The following is a 24,945-nucleotide window of genomic DNA, read 5'->3' on the forward strand; positions in this document are numbered from 1 at the left end:
TGAATCTTTTTTATTTAAAAAAAAAAAAATATGTGTTTCAAAACAATTACTTTCCAAACAAGGGTTGGGTATGAAAAAAGTACCCAAGAGACTTGACTGAAGGTTGCCTTTTAACTTTTACCACAATATGCCAAGGAAGGTATTATAGAAATATAAATATTATTAACCACCATGTCCAGCTGAAAAGAGTGTCCGGGACTTCCTGTCCCTGATAACCAGTAATTCTGATAAATACCTAACTTGCACTGTTTATTTCAGCACTTAATCATAAAAGACCACTGTAGCATTTCTTTGCCTTGTTCTGATTAAGTCTGTCTTCATTTGTCAAAACCATTGTTTTCCTGAATGCAGTGACTCAGCATTTGAAAAGGTTGAAGGTAGAGACCTGCTGCACTGATTTCCACAGATGGATTTCCTTCTGTTTTGAGATCTGGCTGCATTTCTCATGCTGCCTACTGTGGGAAACAGGCTTTTTTTGCTTCTTTTGCAGTCCTCATTTATATATGGCACATTCCTGTACTTTGGGGTTCAAGTATTATTGCAATGTAGCTGGTGTTGTGTGTTAGAAAACAAGAGTAAAAAAAATTATATATATATATGTATATAAAAATTACATACAAATATATATATAATATATATTGTATATATTACATATATATGTATATGTTATATATATATTACATATATATTACATATATATATGTATATGTTATATATATATATATGTATATGTTATATATATATATATATATATATATATATATATATATATATATATATATATATATATTAGTCCCTTAGGCTGCTGCAGAGGTTTTTTATCATGTCTGAGATGAGACAGACTGGAAAAGGTAATCCCTTTGATAGATATGTCTCACGGGCTGTCTTCTTTCTTGTGTCCTGTAAGAAAAATGTAGGAACTAAACTTTAAAATGTTCCCTCTCTGTATAGAAAAAGAAACTTGTAAAAAGGACAGAAGGACAGTAGTACCCCATAGCTGTCAGATGTTGACAATGAAAGGACAGGTACACAAAATAAGATGTCTGTGAGGAGTTTTTACTGCATAGATTTTAATTCTATTATTCTATTATTCTATTATTTAATTCTAAAATTATTCTAATTTTTTTTTTTTTACAAGAGGAGTGCTATTGAAAGACAAATGACTGCTTGCAATTAGAAAAACAACTGGCAGTGACAATTCCACAAGTTTATTCCTGGCTTTGTGGCACAGAGTTTGGATGAGCTCCTCAACCTTTAAGGTGTTCCATAGAATAGCAATTATCTGACCAGTTCTTGTACTGCACCTGTGAGATAACTCAGTTATTAATTGTCATTATCTTGGCTGACTGCAGGATCAAAGGCTTAGGTCAAGATGTATGAGCTTATGGTGTATAGATGTGTAGAAATTAGTGATATGCAGGACTAAATGAGAAAGAAACCCTGATATACTAGGCTATTTTTTCTTCTACTTCCTCCCCACTAATGCTTTTATACCCCACAGGTTTGTGTAAGCCATTTTCAAATCCATGCCTTTCCCTGGGGTCCCTTCTGAATGTGAGCTCTTTTTTCTGTCTGCACTGTCTGAACAGACCTCTCTCTGCTCCTGCACCTACCTTCTGTTTGGTTTGTGGGATATGCTTATCTCTGTAGTGAAGCCGGAGCTCTTACACAGAGCTCAGCTTTGGACATGGCTGAAGTTCCTGAGCTCAGGAGGAGGAGAGGGGAATGGGGAAGAACAACTAGGTTCCAAAATAGACATTTTGCTCTGTGTGTGAACTTTTAGGAGGTGGCCTTTAGTGTAGTGTAAATGTTTTTATGCTCTAGCAAGAAACAGAAGTTTTTTATATTTTCTGAAGGGGGATTTTTGCAAGAGCATTGTCTTAGCTTAAGGTACTGGCAAAGCATGACTTCAACTTAATTTAGAAGGATTGGGTTTAGATCTTTCTCTTAGTTTATGCAATATACAACTGTGCCTGTAGAATGTAGAAATCCATTGATTCAGCATGTCTTCTGTGTCTGTCATTGAAAAGGTGTGTTTAGAAGAGGGGGGTCTCTACATAGAATTGTTTTCATTTTGCAGGGATGATTATTGGAGATTCAGTAGCTGGCATTTCTATTTCTGAGTTAATGCCAAATTCTGCCTTTTTGTGTTCACTGTTTTTCCAATAACTGTCTAGCTGAGCTTTGAGGACAAAGGCATTGTTTTTGTCTGTGCACAAGGGTTTCTGCACTCAGTTCACCTAAGCTTTCGTAGCAGCTGAATTGCATGGAACATTCAGTTCTTGTTTAATACTCATATTAAGCACTGTGGTATTGTTAGAAAAGTCTACTGCAAAAAAAAAAAAAAAAAAAAGCTGTTCCTTAGAGAGGAATGATGTGAGATGTGATCCTGGCAAATACTTCTTACAGTGTCTGTTTAAGTGTTTTGGGAAACATCTATGACAGTTTCTAGTTCTTGATATTTCTTCAGTATTTAGATCTCAAGGGGTGTTTCATTTATCAGTGAGGTCAATGATAATTTACATTCTAAGGAGCAGTGTTTTGCTACTGTAAGATGGGGAAGTAGAGGCACAGAGTTCAAATGAGGTTTCCTGGGTGATTCAGCAGGTCAGTGCCAGAGCTGGAGAGGGCCTCTCTGGGGTCATTACATCCACTGACAGTACTATTTAATATACTGACTAAATAATTGGATGATGTAAAAACTACCATCTAGCATGTACTATCTTTTATTGTTTCTGAATGTGTCTCAGGAGTGCAATTATAAGCAGCAAAACAGATACTTTCTAAACTCAGAGAACAAAATTATTTCTCTATTGCCAAAGAATTATGAATTCTATTGTTTCATAAATTAGTTTATTGACTATATTTATTAATGTGAGCTAATTCGTGTCTTCTATGGTACTCCAGTGCAAAAAATGCTGATTATTTGATGACACGATCTGTTATCTGAATTTCCATTTCAGATGCTGCTCATTTGATGTGGTTTGAAAGGCTTTATGTGTGGCTACAGTGCTTTGAGAAATACATTTTATATCCAGCCATAATATTGAATGCACTCACCATTGATGCTTTCTCAATTAGTAAATACAAGAAGCTTGGTACACAGTAAGTAGATTATAACTCAAGGCATGTGATTAGTAGAGTATTTGGTTTTAGACTGAAGACTGAAAAATGGAATTTGTTTTTTAATAAGCCTGTAATCTTGTCACAGTTTGCTTTCATGCATTTTGGTTCAAAATACAATAATCATTGTCTTTGCTGCAAGAAAAATGCGAAACTACCTTAGCACACTAAAATGTGTCTCCAGTGAGAGAGAGTGAAATTAAAAGATTAAAGAGCTATATATAGATATATATGGAAGGTCTAAATGTCAATTAAAAGCAAGACACACCATATCAGGCTGCAGGTGTTTGATGGGCATAAACTCAGTGGGGTAACTAGAACTAATCAGATGAAAATGAGAAATCTAGGCTGGATATCAGGAAACATTTCCTAACTGAGGATTTTTAACACTATGCTGTAGTCTCCCAAAGGAGTTATCAGAAGCTTCACCACACAAGTCTTTTAAGGCTGAATGAAATATTAAACAGTGTGGAAAGATGGGTAGTCCTGCATTAAGAGTGGTTTGAAAAAGGTGGGGGTACAGGTTTTCACAAAGTCTGATGTCTTAGCTATTAAGCAGAACTGGTGGTGCTGATCCATGGTCTCACAGTATGATCCTTGCAGACAGCCTTTTATGGTAAGTATTTTAGTCAGTGACTTGCCTACTGCAGATATTCAGCAGGCTTGGTGACTGCAGTATCCCCAGTGAGCAGAGTTTCTGCAGTCTTTTTATCAGAGTGACAGTGATGCAGATGATAAAACAAAGACACAGCCTTGGAATGTTCCAGTAGCAAGAAAAACTGCTGGGAGGTGGGGGAGAGTTCCTCAATATCCATAATAAAGCACATTCTTAATTTCAAATATTAGATAAAAGAACTTTGATGCAAAAATTGCATGTTGATTTAATTATTTCTCTCTCTTGAGGAGCAACACAGCATTAGGAACTACACAACTATAAGGAAAAGGCAGCCCCTGCAGTTTGAAATTTGGACTAGGGCATTAGTCAAATTTTCTGCATATTTCTCCCAGACAACTACTTTTGCAGAGAGACTCTCACCAGTAACTCATTGACAGCCCCTGTAGTTCCCCACTGACCTTTTTTCCCCCAGGCACTTGGAAGGTGCTACAGCCAAGGTGCTTCAGGAGTTCAGGTGTATTGTCTAGGGTGACACTGAATCCACACTTATCCCTCTGTTTAGTTCTGCAAGGCTGGGAGAATTAAAAGCAGTCAGAATGCCATTTGTTATTAGCTAGCAGACGTGACTGAATACATGCACGGAGCAAATATGTAGGGTTAGGAAGGTGCTATTTTTACATAGTCATTCCTCCAAGCTAGATTGCACTTTAAAGTATCACCTCCCTCAAGTGTTCAGAAGAAATGAGTCAGACCCCCAGAAGTCTTGAGATTAAAGAAAGTAATTACATTTATCTGCCTCTGATTGTTTGGCCTGTGGGGAAATACCACAGCAGTCCTTTCCTTCCCCATTCCCCTTGTGTCTGTTTGATCACCTGTGTGAAACCTGCTCTCTCCTTTTCCTTGTAACTCTGCTCTATCCATGAAACTCCCAGTATGCTTTTCCTCTGGCTCTCCTCTTTAATACATTCTCCCTACAGCTGCCATCCAAATGCCACACACAAAGCATTCAGCTTCAGATCCCACCTCTTTCTGAACTCTGTAAACCCATGAGGCATCCTGGATTCTCCTTGCTACTTCCAGATACCGTGTTAATGAGCGTTTTAATGCATAAATACCTCTTTTCTGTTGCTGGAACATTCCTTAGTTATTGACCACCCAAGGATCAGACGGCATCATGCTGTAGGGAAGGGAAGACACTCTCCCACTCTGTGTCTGAAAGAGTCTGAGGTTGTACATTTTGTGGGATTGGATGTTGGAGTTTTCCTCAAATTGAATTTGTCTTTTAAAGAAGCTTCACCTTGGTTTGTGATTTAAAGGACTGCAGCAGTTTGCTTCTTGAGGAGGCAGAGCAGCTCCTTTATAGTCAGGAGTTTGCTTGAGCTTTCCAGACCCTGGTGTGCTGGTTATTAATAGGACCCATGCTGACAGTGCCTGCCCCTGTTACCTGCCAAAGAGGCTCTGGAAATCACCCCCCTGCTCACATTCCCTTACATCTTTTCCCAGAAGTTAAGGCCCCAGGAAAAGCACCTGGTGTGGCAGTATTTTTAAAGAAAAAGGAATAATGAGCAAATTATTTTGTTACCTCTGAATGCGTTATTTTGTAAAGTGTCATTTTTTGGTGAAAGTTTCATCATGGTAACAGGCACATTGACTAAAAAGTCTTCCATTTGCTCTATAATCTGTAAGTTTCCATGTGAAAATTTCTCCATGATGCAAGAATTTTCTTCTTTCTGATAAATGAAATACACAACTGGTTCGTATAGGATATGCTGGGACGGCTTCTGTTAGCTTCAGAATCTATTTAGCTTAGTCATTAGGTTTTCCATAATTCAGAAATGTGAGGCAAATTGAAAAGAACAGCCTTGACAAGGTGGAAAATAAGGTCAGCTTAGTGTTTCATTCCAACAGTAATGCCCTGCTGATCCTTTAGAAGGACCAGCACTCAAAATACAGTTGCATCTGCATTACGGGAGATACACAAAAGTGAATAAATGCCACATGAATTAAAATCAACCTGGAAAACAGGAATCTTGCTAGGATGGTGAAAACCTGTTGAGAGCTTTCCAGCCTGCCAAATGTCAGTCATGGCAGCAGGTATTCTCCTGGTTAGCAGCAGGATGAAGGAGAGCCTTCCATGCATTTTGCAAATACCTGGCCAACTTTCTCACTCATTATACATTGAAATCCCCACATTTTGGAAGACATAGGTGCAACACAAGTTCTTTTGATCTGATGAACTACTATGTAGAATAGTCAACTTTCTGATCAAGAGCTGCTGTAAGAATTTCAAACACTTCACATCTATGTGTAATTCTATCTAGAATTTTGGCAGCACATAATGAAATTACAAGTAAAATTATAAATTCTGTCATCACATGAAATTTCTTGTAATTAAAAAAAAAGGAGTTCAAGGTTTTTTCTTTTTTCAAATTACAGTAATGTATTAATGAAAGTGCCAAGGTATTTCCTGGACTGAAATTTTACTTTAAGAGGGATATAAAAATGTCTGGTCTAGATTTTTGGGTTTTAATAGTAATTACTACTCTTTTTATTACAGAGTTTGTTCTTTTTTATAACTTACAAATGTGTCATAATGATAAGGGAAAAATACAAAATTTCACATTAGTAAAATAAATGTGATGATTTCTGATATTACTTCTGTATACTTTTAGTAAAGAAGATTTGTAGATTTAGATATGCACAGCAATCTAAAATACGTCTGGTACAGATATTTGTATTTAAGAGCTTCTTAATTTAATGCCTTATGACTTGATTAGGTTTTTCTCTCTGCTTTTCTTACAGCTGTGACATTATCCTGATAACAGTTGCTGGGATGAAACTCCTCCGCTCCTCATTCTGTAATCCTATTAATCAATTTGTTACTTTGAGCTTTACTGTGATCTTCTTCCGATTTGACTACAGAGACATTTCGGAAAATTTCTTGCTGGATTTCTTCATGATGTCCATCGTATTTCATAAGGCAAGTTTTAGAGCTCCTATAATTTCTTTGGAAAGAAAAAAATTTCAATTTCACCTGGCTGATCAATACATGTTAGGACTTTTTAGAAGTAATGAATGCATATATAGACTCAGATTATTGGTATTATAGAGGAAAGGATCTGTTAAATTGAAAAAACAGCTTTGATTAAGTGTTTTTTCTGGCTTTGTGCAATGGTTTTCATCTACTTTTTGTTCATGTGCTGACATATAAAGTTCAGAATTGTTGTTTTCAAGAGAAGAATCCTCAGTGAATTTGAAAGAGCCTCTTGGGTCATTAGTGCAGGACTGCCCTCCAGATCAATCGCCCGGTGTTTTTATCTCGGTTTCCTTTGAATGCCTCTAGTGGTTGACTCAACAACTTCCTTTGGGAAATTATTCCATTATCTAATCACCCTCATGATAATAAATGTTTTCCTAATGTCAGCCTTAACATTTTTCTTTTCCTATTTTCAGTCTGTTATCCTCGTGATGCTGCCCTTAACCTTAACCTCAGTGCTCCTTCCTCTCTCTATTACATTGTTAACTCTTGAAGTGTGCTCCCGTTGAGTTAATTTAAAAACTACCAAACCCTTTCTGCATCAGTCAGGTCAGACCCTGCCTTTATTTGGAATCCAAGCTGTTTCACTGAAAGAATTAGGCTTAACTGATACCTTGAGAAAACATGACAAAGTAGTGAAGATTTGAAAGTATTCGTCCAGGGGTAATTCTAGTGAGGTGTTTGGTTTTGTTGTTCTTTGTTTTATTTGGGGTTTTTTGCTCAGGCTTCTTTGCTTGGTTTCTTTTTCTAAAATATTCCTACTCTATGTGCAAGTATGACCCAGCTAGCATCCCTTAGTTGGTGAGGGAAGAGAGACATGGTTCCATATTGATTGCTGCATGTGCTGTGGAGATATTTAGCCCTTCTACACAAGTAGCATCAGCTCATACTGCTGTCTATGCCCACCTGGAAGTTTCAGGCTTCTTATGGAAAGGTCCAGTTAATTGGTGTTATGTTGGGAGTTCCCAGTCATTTAGGGAAAGTGTGAAGGAGAAATTAAATGCTTTTCCTGGTTTATTTCTGTGCTGCTGTAAGGGAGGATGAGAAAGAAGGTGTCACAACTTGGTGAGGTAACTTGAGTTCACACTTCTTGCTGAATTCTTGGCTCATACTCCAGCAGAAGCTTCACCTGCTTCGAGCCTTCACCCTCAGAACTGTTGTTCTGCTTTCTCTCTGCTGGGGTGAGAAGGCAAGGGCTGGGAAGGAAGGGCAGAAGAGGAGTAGAAGAGATCAGACAAAACTCTGCTTTAACAAGATCCCCTTCTACCATACTCTGATCCTAAAACAGGACTAGAGTAATTTTTTAAGCTTCTTAGCTTAGAGTGAAAGATAACCAGTGAAGGCAATGCAGAGTTTGCTTGCATTATGCCACTTTTCAGTATTTGTTTCATCACCATGTTCCCTAGAGAAAGGGGTAAATTTTTTTCTCCAGAGAAGTTTATCACTGCTAAGTCCCATGTCTAAATGATGATTTTCTTAGTCCTAAATCTCATTCTCTAAAAACCTCTTTACAGGATCAAAAAATTATCATCCCAGAATTTAAAGTTCCACTATTTGTTAATTCTTTTGAAAATGTTGTCCTCATGAGCATATTGCAAAATACTGCTGTAAATTATGCATGCTTTTGTGAGAAAGATACAAAGTATTTTCAGTAGGATTTTTGCAGTTACTTGGGTAGATTGAAGCTACTGTTTACAGTAGAAAGACTCATATTAGCAATGAGAATGAGATAACGAAGGATGCTTATTAAATTAAGCAGAGATGTTTGCTAGAATAACTACTGCTCTACTAGACTGAAGGCTGTACTGCAGACACATTTTGAAAATGTGGTTTTAGCATTGATCTTCCATCTTCATATCTAACAATATCTGAAATTTTGCAGGTCATTAGTTCAGCAAGTGGAATTGTCCTTGTTCCATTTAGAAGTTCTAAGTCAAATGGCTGAATTATTTATATTACAAAAGCACATGCACAGTTTCACAATGATCATTAGATCCAATATGAAAAATAGCATTGCAGATGATAGCAATTAAATTCCTTTTAATTTCAAGTCATAAAGGGCATAACTTTTCTTTACCCTAATTAAGATTTGAGCTTTAATTAGCTCAGCATTGTGGAACTTCAGTAAAGGATATGATCACTTGAGGATATAGATGATATGTGTTTATTTCATACTATAGCCTCTAAGCAGGCTGCATCCACCTTTGTTCCTAAAAGCTTTATGGGTCTTCACAGATTCTGCCTGTATTTCAGTCATTTTTATCTTTGCACTTATTTTTTAAAATACAAACAAAATCTGAAATACTGTCTATTACTGTCACCTTTAGCTATGCAGCATTTATTACACAGCTATCACTGATTTCTGTTTGCACATTGAAAATGTCAGTTTGCCACTCTCTTAATTAGAGAACACTAGAAGCACTGTCTTAGTCATAGTGATGGCAATTTTTAAGCAAGCTTACCCCACAAAAAGCTTTGCCTGCTTTCAAAACATGGTGATAGTATTTTTTTCTTCTACTAGGCACTGGGGAAGAAAGAATCTAAATTCAACAGACATCACAACTGCACTAGTCACTCTTGATGCAGATTATATGGAATAAAACTTTGCTAATAATGTTTGGTAGAGTATTTCTAAATAGATTGTGCTTCCCTAGTTTTCCCCATTGTACTGTTAATTTAATGTAATTTAGTTAAATCAGAAACTCCAAATGGGCATACTGCTCCCTGAGCAAGCTTGGACATGAAAGTCCGAATTGCTGCTCACAGATTTTCATCTCTCTTAGCCAAAACACCCACACTGAGGTAACAGAGAACAAGAGAGTCTACTCAATTCTATTCCTGAGAAATTTTTTTTATTTTTTTGTCTTTTTAACATTGTAGACTTATTAATGTGACACAGTTAATTCAATTATTTTAAAAAATGATTAGTTGTTTACATTTTGACAATTCACAGAATATGAAAACACTAAATGTTGATTTAGGCATATGCAGAGTATGCTATTTTGTATTTCAAATTGCCTTGGGAAGGCAGCAAGATAAACATTTTGGAGATATTTTCTTACTTGCTTTTGAGAATGATTGCAGCTTTTAATTCAAGTGAAACAGGACTTCTTCGTCTTTCTTAAACTAAGACTTTCCATGTAGTGATATCAGGTTGTGTCCTTGACTACAACCTGGAATCTTCTGTCCAAAACTCCTGTTGTCTATAATCTTTAAATCAGAGCTGAATGGCCTTTTAAAAGTTTGTGGTTGCTCATTCAGCATGTGTGGGTGTAATGCTCTGATGTATATTCTGCAGGAAGTCAAACCAGATAATCAAGACAGTCTTGGTCTATATGACTCCATGTAAACTTTTCAAATGAGCCAGTTGTTCTCCCTGGATGTTTTAGGAGATAATGTCAGTGCAAAGGTTAATAAGAATGTTCACATTAAGTAAAAATGGAAACCCACAAAAAACGGAGAATATATTCTTCCTAGGCATAACAAAGATGGAATATGTAATAGGACTTAGGAGATTTCATCCTAGACTTTTACAACTAGGAAAAATTCTGAGACTCTTTCTTGTAATAGAGTAAAAAAAAAAAAAAGAAAAAAGTGGAAATAATAAATAGTTTGGATAGTTTATTTGGAACTGATGAAAAGATGGACCTTTCTTCCATTCTATTGCTGTCTATTATTCTGATATAATATTTAACTGAGGAAAAGCTCTAACATATGCAAAAGCTATGGAAGATCATGTGGATGGTTAGGTGATATTATGTCTCATCCAGTCCATTTTTCTTCAGTGTGATAAAAACAAGAAAACAAAAAGTAAAGCAGTAATGTACCCAGCCCTGCCTTCCATGGCAGATGTGTGAGATGCTTTTGAAGGGTGTCTGGACTAGCTGCTCAAGAATGAACCAGTATTTAGGTGTGAAGTAGAAGTGAATGCAAATCATTCAAACAGCAGGGATATCAGTTTGAAATTGGCTGAATGCTAACAAGGATGCTCAGGGCAGGACTTGTCCCCAGCTCTTCTGCTGTGCTCTGTTAAAAATGTGTTTTTCCGTTTCATCCAGTGCCACAGGCATCCTCTAAATATTGCTGGTGGAAAGGAGCCATAGTATCTCCCTGAACTGCTTTTGGACCCTGAAGCAGAGCTGATGTTGAGCTGAAGGAGCAGAGACAGCAAAAAGCTCTGTACTGTGCTGTAGTCTGCTCTTGGCTACTACAAAAGCCTAGCGGGAGGTTCTTGCCAGTCCCTTCACTCCTGGGAGCATGCTGCTAAACTGGCTCTTACCAGCAACTTTTTCATCTCTACAGCACAACTGAGAAATTGTACTTTGGAATATGGATTTTTTACAAATCTGTGAAGCTTCCTTTTTAAGCCTTAAAGAGTGAGCCACTCCTGGCTTACACACTCACCTACCACACAGATCTGAATGGGAATAATAAGCCCAAGTGCCATTAAACTTCAAATGTATAGGACTACAACTTCTTAGCTCTTTCACTGTCTTATATGTTACTGTCAGGTAGTTTAATGGCCTCCTAATTTGTGTGTGTATATGAACTAATTAGCAATACAAAAATATGAAATCACCTTATATTTTCTTATTATCAAGTCTTCTGAGGGTTCTGAATTTGTCTTCATGCATAAGGCAAAATAATCAAAGAAGCAGAGCTTGTTAAATTTGCCTTCATTAACACTGAATTTATTTGCCTAAGTACTCTTATTCCTGCTGAGCTCGCTTAAATATACAATTTCCCTGTTTGATATTTTTTCCTCTTTCCCAGAGTACATTTTCCAGCTAAAGAGAAATCCACATTTTTATAAGAATTCTTTCTCTTTCTGTATACTTCTTTCTCATATAGTATCCAAGACCACATGTTTATGAAAGATGGTCTTTGTCAAAGTAGATCCAACAAATGCAGCCAGTTTGTAGCAACCTGGCAGACCTTTGCTGATCAGGTTTAACTTTCATCTGCAGCACAATCCTTTGGACAGGAAAGAAATTGTGTGTCATCTTGTTTTCCTTCATTTTATGAGAAAGTGCTGCCAAGTGCATTGACCTTCTTGGTGCTTTGTTGAAGTCAAGTAATTAACCTATTGGATCTTTTTATTGCCTTTGTGGCAATAAAACTCTTGGTTAGTTGGCATGTCTCATTGATTTAGGTGTGACTTATAATTCAAAAGCCTCACTCTTTTTTCTTTCCTCTTCTGATTTTTCATCCTTTTCTAAATCTGATGTTTCACTTCAAAGCTTCTGGGTCTAAGTCGTTAATTCATATTTTATCCATTCCTTGCCATTTGTGCATATTGAAATCCAATGTCTTAATCATCTGTACCCTCTTGGCTCACAGCTGTTCCCTCAATTTTTGATATCTGGCATATAAACCCTTTTAAGACACTTTCTGCTGAGTAAAATACCAAAGGCTACATCTGATATTTGACACGATAATCCCAGTGGTATTTTCCATAGACTCCTTAACTCTCTTGGGCACTGTACAATTCATGTTTCTTCTTAATATTGGAGGAATGGTTTAATTGATTTTTCATTCAGCCTTCTGTCACTGACCTCTTTGTCAGACTTCATTCATTACACATTACAATTTACATTTTCTCTCTCTTTTTTGTGGTGTTGTTTGTTGGTTTTTTTTTAAATTTTCTCTAGAATGGGGCAAGTGCATTTGGGGCTTCAGGGAGATGTACACCCACTTCCTGGGTCAGTATGGCTCAGTATGCACTGAGGTCTATGTTCATGTGCATTCATGCTGATAGAGGCCTGTTCTGTCTGTGTTGATGCAGGCACTGAAAGAGAAATCTGGAGAACTTCAGTGCAAACTTGGTATTTTTTCTTATGTCCACTTTTACCACAGAATGCTAGAATGGCTTGGGTTGGAAGGGACTTCAAATATCATCGAGTTCCAACTCCTCTGCTATGGGCAGGGACACCTTCTACCGGATCAGGTTGCTTAAAGCCCCATCCAACCTGGCCTTGAACACTTCCATGGATCAGCTTCCATCCACAGCTTCTCTGGGCATTGTTCCAGTGCCTCACCACCCTCCTTGTGAAGAATTTCTTCCTAATACTTCATCTGAATCTCTTTTAGTTAAAAACCATTCCCCCTTCTCCTATCACTCCAGGCCCCTATAAAAAGCCCCTCTTTCCAGCTCTCTTGTAGGTCTCCTTTCGGTACTGGAAGGCTGCTTTCAAGTCTCCCTGGAGCCTTCTCTTCACCAGGCTGAACAGCCCCAACTCTCTCAGCCTTTTCTTCATAGGAGAGGCACTCCATTCCTCTGACCATCCTCTGGACCCATTCTTATGGGTTCATGTCTTCCTTGGGGTGGGCACCCCAGAGCTAGATGCAGGGTTCCAGGTGGGCTCTCACCAGAGCAGAGCAGAGGGGCAGAATCCCCTCCCTGGCCCTGCTGCCCACACTGCTTTGGATGCAGCCCAGGACACGTTTGGTTTCTGGGCTGGGAGTGCCCATGGCTGGGTCATGTCCACCCTCTCACCCACCCCCATCCCCAAGTCCTTCTCACAGGGCTGCTCTCTTATCCATTCTGAACAGCCTGTGTTTGTGCCTGGGATTGCCCCAACCCAGATGCAGGACCTTTTACTCAGCTTTGTTCAACTACATGAGGTTTGCCTGGGCCCAGTCCTTTCAAAAAGGAAATTTCTGGGAAGATACAGTGTTGGCAGAATCCATGCCTGTGAAGGCTTTGCTGAAAATGCCTGAATCAGTGCAGCTGATGAGTGCACTCCCAGTGCACTGATTTATTTTGCTTGTCTGGCCCTCTTCTTATTAAGCTTATCACCTTTTGCCCACCTTGGGCAAATATGTGAGTCTGTTTTTTTACAGTGCCACAGGTTTCTTCCCTGGGCTCTTGCTATCAGCTGACAATGTAGGAAGAAGCAGCATCTGCCATGAGCAGATCTAGGGCTCTGTTAGGCTTTATCATCATCTTATTGTCATAATCCTTACCATAATTACATCTGGCTAACATTTAACATCAATTGTAAGGCTTTCAAGGCTTGCTGCTCAGACTGCTTAAACCATGCCTGTTTTGTACAGTGTCACTCTTAAGTGCTGAATGTTGTGCTTGAGGAATATATTCTTTCCTCCAAGTTATGACATCAGGGACTTGGACTGATTATATTTTGATCCTCTTGTATGTATTGCATTAGACAATGATTTTGAAGCCCGCAATATAAAGGCTTCAAGTGTCTGTAAGCATGTGCAGATAAAGATATCCTGGAAAGTATTTGTTGTGTGTTCAAACACAGCTGTCCAAATACACCATAGAATGTCACCATGACTTAAGACACAAGCATTAAAAACCTTTAGTATTTCCAGTAAATCTTGTTTTGCAGGATTTCATAGGTGAAGTTTGTTTCGAATGGTGTTAAATAAAAACCCAAAAGTCAATGATTTGCAAAGCAAAGTCACGAACAGGAGTAAAATTATTCCACCAAGTTTAATTTCATGTCCTTAAACACATGCATACTTACAGCTTTTCACTCTTCATGTATATTCATTTTTATTGACATACCAAAAAGAAAATAAAAATATATCAGTAGGTATTAGAATTTAATTCTGAAAGCTGGAGTTTCCACTTGATCAGAATTAGCTTAACATGAAGAAGTTAATACTCCTCTCAGAATCTTAATTCAAATCATCTCAAGGTCACAGGATCTAAATAGGAATACAAATAAATACCTGTTCAAACTAAATAATTTCTTTCTGCACTTAACTTTTTTAATCTCAATTTGTGTTGCCTGTAGAGCATGTAGCTATATATATTTATATATATGACCATTATTTTTGTTTAAAACCTATGTGTATATATATACACAGTTTTTTAAAACATAGGAAAATTTAAACTTAGCAGGAAAATGTTAATGTTTATGCATTATTTAGTCCCAGAGTTGCCAAGAAGCCTGCCCACACAAAATCCTAGCAGATGCCAAACACATAGAAGGGCTGCTAAAAGCTGAGAGCATTGCATAGTCTCCATCTCACACTGAGTCATTTAAATTCAGGTGTTAACCTCTGCCTAGTTTATTAAAATCTACCAAACTGAGAAAAGAATACACAATTTTAGTGATGTTTCAGACTCCACAAATCTTTCATTTTTCATGTATGTTAACTAACTTCCATAAAATTTGTTTAAGTAAGAATAACCAGATTTAAAGAAAATCCTGGGAAGATGAGTCTTTGCCTTTGCTTTGTTTATTACTCACTGGTGCACCAGAAATCTGTAGAGGCTTCAGAACTCATAGAAGACTTAAAGATGATTAAGGTAAAATGTGTGTCCACATAAAATAAACATGAAAGATGCGTGTTCTGCGCTTTTACTTGACGGTAGTGCTGGTTTAAATTCACCAAACATGCTGATAATTAATGTCTTTATCAAAGACTTTGAAAAACTGTTTACTGTGTAAAACTGTCACATGCATAAATATATCTAGGAATATTAGAACTTTTATGCCCCCTACATAATATATAATTATATGTTATAAATAATATATAAACATGTAATAGTTTCTGCTTATTGAACTGTAGAAAACACTGAAGATCTAATAAGGCTTAATAAAAATATTCTTTTATAAATCATTCTAAACTGGAATGCAGAAGTCTTAAATAAAAATTAATCTTTTATATATGCTTAAGGAAGTGATTATAAAAAGAGGGTTAAAACTCACCAGAGACTATTTTTTTCACCTTGACTTTAGAAGGTTCCCTCTTTGTATCTAGCACTGTTACACCTCATCCTCATTCAAACAGAACTCTACTGGGGATAATTTGTGTGTTTCACAGAACCACACAAGGGTATTGTTTTCACAGAAGGGCTGAGGTGTCCCATCAGGTCCCATGGAAGTGAGTTTTTTCTAGTTTGGTTTGATGTGCCTTTAACTAATCCTTTGCTATGTAGGGTGTCTCCATTTCTCCATGCTTCCTCACAGCTCTCAGGGGCCTCTGGCTTGAAGGGTCACTAGTAAAGCCAAGCCAAGGAAGGCATTGAGTACTTTGGCCTTCCCCATGCCCTTTGTCACCAAGTCCCCTGCCCCATCCCTCAGCAGGTCCATGTGATTTTTTTCTGGTTTGTGTGTTCCTGTCAATACACCTGTAAAAGTCCTTTCTGTGGCCTTTTACTTTCCTCAACAGATTCAGGCCCAGATGCGCTTTGCCTTTTCTCTCTCTTTCGAATTCCTTCTGTATTGTTTCTGACAATGTAAAAGAGATTAAGGTTTTCCTCTTTAGCTCATGTCTTCAGATTAGTGAAGGTTGAAATGCAGCTAGTTGTAGTTGGAATAAGAGAATAGCTCAGTCTCTCCTATTTATAAAGGCAATTTTTAGCAGCTTCAGTTTCTTTCTGTGAGAAAAGCTCTGTGAGTTCCCCTATCAGATATAGGAGGAAGCATATTGCAAATTGGATGAAACTGATAAGGAGAAACAGTTTCTTAGATCGTTCTAGAAAAATGAAAAAGAGAAAATGTAAAGCCAAGTCCTCCTTTTTAAATCTCAGGGTTGTAGTTGGTAGATGACATCACCTTTAGCAATTATAGTTAGAGATGTAAAATGCTAATGGCATATTACCCTGAAGGCATTTTGCAGAACATGCCCTGAAAGCAGGGATTTAAGAGGTAATAGAGGCACTTGACAACGCTTAATGAAAGCAGTAGCTTGAAAATCACACATTTCCAGGCTTTTAAGTGCAGTGTTGTAAGGCTTTCAAAAACCAAGAGAGGTTCACTAAAGCATTCTTGCTTCATGTTCTCGAATGGAAATGAGCTCCTTTGCCTGTCTTGTGGAAGTGTTAGCTGAGAGGAAAGTGTTGGAAGAAACAACAGCAAGTTCAAGCAGTGGGGAGTGCAGAAGCAGTAGGATTTGTTAGATACAACAGGGAACCTGGGCTCCATGGGCCAACTTTTGCAAGGTGTAAATATTAAAGAACAACTGAAAATTATATATTGGAACAAAGAGCCAGAAGAGTGTCCTCCTGGATTTGGTTTCCTAGTAAATGGAAAACCTGAGTTTTATTTGAGATTTGAAAGCCTTTTGGTGAATTCTGTGCTTTGAGCACAGCTAGAGTGATTTATGACTCTGTGATGTCAATCTGTAACTGGCAGAACTTTGCTGGGTTGTGCTGCAGTTTTAAATTTTTGAAGTTTCAAATGCAAGTCATCAGCTTTTTCTAGCCCTTCACTTAAATCTTTTTGCAGATAAAATTTTTCTTCCAACTGTTCATTGTGGTGTTTCAGATAAATAAAACTGAAGTGAAACAAAGCAACCCCACAACCTGCTAAATAAGATTCAAATACATAAATGGCTATTTGAGTTTCAGTTCAATTTTACTTGCTTACTTTAATGCTGCAGTCTGCAAGTCCCATGTAGTATTTTTGACAGAAAACAAAGTTAGCAAGATATGAGTTTCTCTAAGTAGGGGTAATCAGGCTGTGCACTGAAGGGCTGTAACAGCTTGTTTTTATTAGGGCTTTAGTGGTTTTAAATATTATATCTGTACGTAAGTAAGTGTAATCTATACTTTGTGTATTGCTCCTAATTTGAGTCATGCCAAAACAAAGAAAGTGGGTGAATCACTGCTTACATCTCACCTGGAATGTTTATTAGTTGTAGCTGGAGCTAGGGTGACACTGGTTATACCAAGTCAGCAGCTGCTCTCTGATGGTTTTGTAGCACAAAGACCAAAGCAGGTCAATGCTACAAGTGATTCTTGCTTCCCTCACATTTGATATGCAGTTATTTACTGCAGTCTGTGGGGAAGCTCAGTGAAACATCCTGTAAGGGCATTGCAACTGTGGAATACAGATGGCCAAGTGGGACTTTGGGGCTGGTGACTTAAGGAGCTTGTGTCTGTGCTGATGAACTCTCTCAGTCTGTATGCAAGGTGCAGGTATGGAATTGCCACCTAGAAATGAACCGTGGAGGGTTTTCATTCAAAAGAATTCCTGGAGATTCTTTGGAAGAGTCAGATCAGAACCTTCCCAGATCCCTTTCCAGCAGTTTAAAAATATGCGCAATATCAGTGCTTGAGAACATTCCCTGGAAGCATTTTAATGTACAAGTGTTGATACAGTTCAGTGTCTTTCAGGATGATGGCAAAATCTAGTTTTTTACTAACTCAAAAAAAAAATTACTCCAAGAAATTCAACATATATTTGCTATATGAGCATGAAATATTGTATATACTCCTGTTTCACTGTCAACTTCCCTGTGTGTTGAGCACTAATGTCTATTGATGGCCAAATCTTTCCTGACAGTTTGTCAGGAACCCACTCTGCAATAGATGAGACAAGATCTGCTTTGGCCTGATGCCAAGAGAAATGACAGAGGGGGAGAAATGTATTCCAGGGAAAAAGTACACATCATTCTTGAATCAGAAACTGTTGAAGCACCAAGCATAATTTACAGGAAGCAAAATAAATTCGTTGTGGTTTGCAGTTTGCCCTGCACAACAATAAAAGCTCATGTTTATGCAACTTAATTTTTATGATAGAGTGGTCTTCAAACTGCAGCTACAATTCATGATTAATGCCATGCATATGCTTACATCATGTTAGCTTCTCCATTGAGTCAAAAACTGGGAATGTTGTGTTCTTGAGAAGTGAGTCTGATTTCCATGAGCACAGCCACGTGTCACACATGGAACTTTCTCTGTTCACTGTATCCAGTTTCTCCTGGAGTCTCCTCTCCTGTATCCGTCTGACTTGTGGTCATATATAATCAGTGAATATCAGAACCTGTTCTCCCACTTTCTAATTAGAGCAGACATACTTCTGAAAGGTAATCTGGGAGCTGCCTCAGGATGGTGGTCAAAAATGTACCTCATTGCAAGTTTAAATTTTGAATGAAGAATATACTTTAATGCCTTACTGAAGTAAGACCTTACTACCTAAGAAAGCTAATAATACAATATAACATACCTCATGTTTATTCCAAGGTACAGTTTTTAAGTGTCTCTTTCAGATACTAGTTTTGAAATTATCTCAGTGCATAAAAAAATGACAATGTTTTTCTTTTTTTCCTTTTTTTTTCAGCTGTGGGACCTACTGCAGAAGTTGCAGTTCATCATGACATACATTGCTCCCTGGCAGATTGCCTGGGGGTCATCGTTCCATGTTTTCGCTCAGCTCTTTGCAATACCTCATATCCTTTATAAATTTGTTTTTCTTTATTCTTAAGTTCTTCTTCATATATGCAATTTATTTACAGTGTTTGAATGAGATTTGAAATTCTTAGGTAATTTACTCGAAAATTTGAAAATCTTGGAACATCTGAGAAACACAGTTTTCTCTTTCTTTTTTTCTTTTTTTTTTTTTTTTTTTGGTTGCATAGGATCCAAAACTGGGAAACTGAACTCTGACTCAACCTGGTGTGTTTATTCCCACCCAGCCCCATTCTGCAGATTACTTACTTCCCCAGTCCTCAGCACTGAGTTTTGATGCATCCAGAAAGAAATGTTGTGACAGACATATTGCAGGGCTTATGGCTGACTGAGCTCTCAAATATTAGTTTCTTTCTCACTTGTTTCTAGTTGGTATGTCAGATATAAATTCATTTCAGTGAGCCAATTTCTGCTGCAACTGACCTGATTTTTTTTTTTTTCAATTTCAGAAGCAGCTAGATTTTTACATTTTAATGTAAATATTTTTCATTGAGTGCTGAGGAATATTCTCCTTTTTAACCTTTCAACTCTGTTTTATGAATAACAATATATGTTTGTCAGCACCAAAGCAATCCTTCAGAAAGCAGTCTGTGTTGGTGCCTCCTCCAGGGCTAGCTCCAGGTTCGGATATGGGGAGTAAAACACAGAGTTCAGTGACCTCTAAATGACCTGTCTGTAGGATTAAAAACTGTATATTGAGTTTTTAGAACAAAAATTACTTAATTTATATTCAAATTCAGTTAGAAACTTGATTGAATACGGAAAAAAAAAACCAAAAAACAACCCTGAAAAACATTTTAACTGAACACATGTAACTATGTTGACATCTAAGTCGTTACCAGATACTAACTTTTAATTTCTACCTTCCCTGCTAACCAAAGTTGTGGAAGATGAGTTGACAAAGTGGTTCTAGTTCAGACCTACTGATGAGTTCACTTTGTACTGTTTGTTAGATATATGCATTTAAGTTTTTGTCCCTTTCATCCCACAGGGCTGGGGTTTTTTCCCTTGAGCGATTTCTTCCGTCTGCTCTTTGCTGTGAAGCATAAGCAATGTTGAGTAACAATGCTTATGTTTCTAGATGGGAAGAATAAATGGAAGCCTCAGAGAGAGGGAAGTGCACAGAGAATAACTCCCAGAGGGAAAGTTTTAGATTGCCTTCTTATAGAAGGAAAGAATTATAAAAGATGATCTCTCCTAATAGGTTTAGGTTGTTCATAGCAAATCCTTCCAGAATTTCACAATAAAAAAAATTTTCATTTCTGTTGGGGAAGTGTATATGAATTTATCTAGCAAAACATTTAAGAACTAAGATTTCATTTCAACAGGTTTCCCTTTGGTCACAAATATTTTCTGCAGTGGTAACTTTGCTCTTGATAAAATTACCAATTAAATTTTCAAAGTGGAAAGTAGTTAAACCAGAGTTTTGTTTGTTTACAGAGTTATTGCAAAAGTGATCTAGCCTAGCTTTTTATTATTTATATTTATAGTATGCTTTGTAAATGCAAATCTGTCTTCTAAGGCAGTGCTGCAATTAAGATACTGGTTAAATGCTGAAGTTAATATTCCCACAACAGCAATAACTCTGCCTCTTTGCATGGTAATTTTATTTGTTGTTATCATAACCCTGCAAACAGTAATGATGAATGCATGTTGCAGTTTACAGAGGTACTAAACCTGCCATTTCTTTACAGAGTTAATTATTTGTGGCTCTTAATTGCTTCAATCAGTTCTGCAAACAGGATGTAAATTTTTAAATTTCGAAGTGCCTGGGTGAACTTTTGCTGCAGAGCTCAGGGATATGAGTAGTTCAACATACTTTAATGCCTTGGAGTGCAGCATGAAGGGCAACATGTGTGGAGCTTTGCCTGGTGGAGGTTGTAGAGTCTCCACCATTAGAAATCTTTGGGATTTTAAGTGAATGTCTATCAGGAGTCATATAGGTTTAGCTGATCCTGCTTGTGGCTGCTAGATGGAATAGGTGACCCTTCAAAGTCCCTCTTAATCCTAAAATACCAGGAACAGGAATGGGCTTCAGACTTGAGGATAGATCTGCAACTTCCCTTCCTAGCATTTAAGTGGGTAAGATGAGGTTATGCATCTATAAATATCAGTATGCTGAGAAAGTCAGTGTAGTTTGTGGTTCAAAGGCAGATTTAACCTAAAAAGGGAACAGTGAAATTTGAGGGGAAGAAAAAGAGTTTGTAGTTGAGGTTATCCTGTTTAGGAGAGTTTCTGCTTTGGTTGTTTCAGGGTTACAGCTCTAACATCAGAAAGCAGAGCCCTGTGACAGTCAGTTTTCCCATCCTCTAAGTGGTTGTGTGCCTGGAAGGGACTTGTAGTAATTGCAAGTAAAAATGTGGATTTTGAGAAACAGAGGACTTGAGCTGGCCTTACTACATAGTTTTGTGTTACGAGAAGAGGATGGAAGATTTTCAAGATGTCAGTCTTTCACTTACTTGTTTTGAAGCTGGTTTGAATTTAAACAGATTTTTAAATTGCAAGAATTAATCCTCAAAGGCAATGTTTTATTTAAGGCTGAAGAGTTTTTGGCTTTGGGGTTTTTGATCTCAAAATTTGATTTTGGCCATGTTAGAAAGAAAATCCATTATTCACACAGAAACAAGTTCTGCTTCTAGACAATGTAGCCTGACAAAGAAACCTCGCTTGGGTCAGGTTAAAGGTCAGTGTAAGAAAGTATGCCTGTAAGTTTTTGACACTTCTTTTTTATTTAGACATAATTAAAGCATTGGTATTTAAAGTAAATAAATAATGACATAATACAGACAAATTGGATGTCCTCAAATAAAAATACCCCTGTGACAGATAATTGCCCACTGCACTCGTTACATATGTGTAAGAGTCAGGTGCTGTCGCTTGCTCTCATGACATGCTTAGAGATATGAAACAGTTAAAATCACTTTTCACAAATCAAATGGGTACTGTCTTCTACTGTCCATTTAGTAGAGCATTATGTCTCCTGATAAAAAACCCCCGTTGCTTCTGATTATGTCTAAGACACAAACAGTTCACAGTGGTGTGCGAAATGTCTCAGCTCATGATGGTGGCAATTTTTAAATCAATCATTACATTAGTACAAACTTTAAAAAACTTGGTTTGCTGCCCTTATCTGTTCTCTTTGTTCTCTCTTCCTCTCTTCAGCTCCCATGCCTCCTTCCCTTATCTGACACTTGTAAATACTTGTTCATCTTTCACAGCCAGTGCTTGGTTATGACTGCACTGTAATGTGACAGTTGAACTTTTCTGATGCACTTGCTTTTTGCTCTGTGCTACTTTTTAAAACTTTAGACTCTCAGGGCAGCTCATTTTTCAATCTCTCTAATGCACAAAGACACTGTTCCAGATCACTGTCTTTAATAAGTTTGAGAGATGTGAAATGTATTTTTTGGCAAATATTTGTTTCTAGATTTTGCAAATTGCTTTTAAAGCCTGGCTAACTAGCAGTTTTATGGAAATGCCGTACCAAGAATGATGCTACTTTTGTTTAAGTGGGCTTTTTGTGAAGTCTCAGGGATTGTGGGACACAAGTATTTTGCTATAAGAGGGTAAGCTAAAAAACTCTGGTTATTGGGTGATTTTACCTGAAATTTAGCTTGAGATGTGCTTGATCACTGTCCATTGATAGCGGTTCCTTTAGTTTATGGCTTCTTTACTTTGCACCTCCCTCCCAAGAGAGGTGTAAGGAACAACAGCTGATGTCTTATGCCAGTTTGAAAGTATTTTCCTAAAATTTCATGGATGTGGTATGAATTAATGAAGAATTTAAGCCTAACATTTTATTTGGTTGCATTTATTTATGTTCCTTTAAACTTGCATCTTTTTCAGTATCCTTATCCATCTCCTAACTTGCTTTCCAGCAGCCTGAAATATGACTTTGCATTTGAAGTAAGCTATGGATTCAGGCATTCATTATGATGTTTATATGTGATACTTACTACTCCCCTGTCCTCACCTTCTCATTTCTTATATGTTTCAAAAAGTATGAAATGCTGAACATTTTATAGCTTTTGGCCAGCATGGAATAGTAAATTCTCAGTAAGAATCAATGTGAAAACATGAGTTTGAACCAGCAGTTTGGATCATAGAGGCATAGTTTCTCCACATACAGAGTCATTCCAAAACAAGCAGAAGCCCACAGAATGGAACACTGGACACGGTGAAAGCAAGACTCCAGTGTGGAGAACAAATAATTTCCAAGAGATTGGTTTTCTCCTCATGTGTGTGTGTTTTAAACTCTGTGTCAGACTCTGGAAAGGCACTTTTATGTTACAGAAGGTAGCTTAGGTAGCTGGAAAAGGGTGTTTGCTGCACTGCCTATGCCTAGCATCTGTCCTCAAGCAGGGATTAGGCAGGGTCACCCCAATAATAAAACTGTAGCACTGAAGAGCCACTGACTACGTGCTGGTAATGGCTGATTTGACACTGCCTGCCTTCCTCCCTTTCCATGTTACCTTAACTTGCAGTTTTCAGACTCTGCTATGCTTTTTTTTCAAACTCTGGCTGCTTCAGTCTTTTCTACACCACTCAGTCCATTTCTGGGCAGTGTCATCTTCATCGCATCGTACGCACGACCAGTCAAGTTCTGGGAGAAAAACTACAAGTAAGACTGTTTACAAATCTCTGCCTTTGTTATTTGTAAAGGTTTTGCTCTCATTAGTTTCATTTCTGGTGGTATTTTTTGTTTCCAAAGATAATCCTTAAATTAGGGCATGAGAGGTTAATCTTTGAATCTTGTTTCTGGTGTTTTACTTTTCCATGGTTATTTGGCTAGTTCTGAAAATGTATTTAAGCAATTATCAGTGTGTTACAGATGAGGCGTCATGTTGCATTTGTTGTACAGACACACAGTAATGAAGCTGTGAAAAAGAAAAAAGCAGTAAAACTCCCAGTTGTCAGCCTTTTTTGTCTTGCCTAGCTAGTGCTAGCAAATAAATCTGTGAAGCCTTTGGCACTAGCAGTCAGACTGCATAAATACATTTTATACTAACTAGGCTGATTAAATGCTACCCTCTGGGATGCAGCAGGTAACTCTGCAGCTGCACAACTGTGATAGAAAGGGAAAATTGCATTGGCTGAGTCTGGGCTTGGCCTCACCAGTGAGAAGGGCCACACACTAACCACACCTCTTGTCTTGATGTATCTTAGTTTGAAGAGTTTTCTTTTGTCGCATTTTGACTTGTGTCAGTGCGTGAATATGTACTCATCTATAAAGAAATTAGTCAGACAAAGCCAAGTTATATAAGGAGGCTTTGTATTCATTTCTGAATGTGATGAGATTTGTGGAAACCTTTAGAGGGGAACTGAGTTTTGTACACTGGGACTAGATCTTAACAGAATTCTCTCTCACATCTTTTTTACTGGGTCAGCAGTTTAATTCTTTCAAGGGAGTGAAGTGGAGGGCAGTTATGGAAAGGCAGGAAGCTACCATTAATCCCACAGACAGCTACCCATTTTTGGACAGAAACTTTGAACAATATTAAGTAGGAAGTGAGGATTTTAACATCTTCTGCATTTTACTTCAACCAAAACATTTTGAAGGCATGCAGTTCCCTTTCTAGGCACCAGTTAGAGAACCAACCTCTGTTGAAGGCACATCACTGCCACATAGTTAGCTTAGTGTCAAGTCTTTAGGTTATTGTCAGGGGAAATAGAGGGGATCATTTATATTTGCTTTTGGTTTGTCTAATCCTTTCATACAAAATGAATAGGAGATACTCACAGGAAGTATCTAAAAATGGTTGATACTCAATACTTTAACAAGGGGGTGTGTGTGACTTGTTTTCATGAGTAGTGACCATCTGTGATTGCCACTAAGGGAAGCGAAGAACTTGATGCTAATAGTTTTGCAAAGCAAGGTAATTATTTTATCCATAAACTGTAAAACCTCAAGTGCAGAAAACCAAACCCTTTTAATACTTTAATCTACCACCACTTGTCCTTTCAAAATAAGCAGCAGCTACAACTTTGTCTTCAACC

At 37.6% G+C, this 24,945-nt stretch overlaps 1 protein-coding gene across 2 annotated transcripts in view; it reads left to right on the forward strand.

Moving 5' to 3' along the window:
• PCNX2 (pecanex 2) overlaps nucleotides 1-24,945 on the forward strand; it is a 153,137-nt gene that overhangs the window by 73,772 nt on the left and 54,420 nt on the right. For both annotated transcript variants that reach the window (XM_077175595.1, XM_077175596.1), the window contains 4 exons: nucleotides 2,964-3,105; nucleotides 6,542-6,719; nucleotides 18,821-18,929; nucleotides 23,440-23,569. In XM_077175595.1, the coding sequence (XP_077031710.1) occupies nucleotides 2,964-3,105; nucleotides 6,542-6,719; nucleotides 18,821-18,929; nucleotides 23,440-23,569 (559 nt within the window). The remainder of the gene's footprint in view (nucleotides 1-2,963; nucleotides 3,106-6,541; nucleotides 6,720-18,820; nucleotides 18,930-23,439; nucleotides 23,570-24,945) is intronic.

This window comes from Agelaius phoeniceus, chromosome 3 (assembly GCF_051311805.1).
Source record: "Agelaius phoeniceus isolate bAgePho1 chromosome 3, bAgePho1.hap1, whole genome shotgun sequence".
Taxonomy (NCBI): domain Eukaryota; kingdom Metazoa; phylum Chordata; class Aves; order Passeriformes; family Icteridae; genus Agelaius; species Agelaius phoeniceus.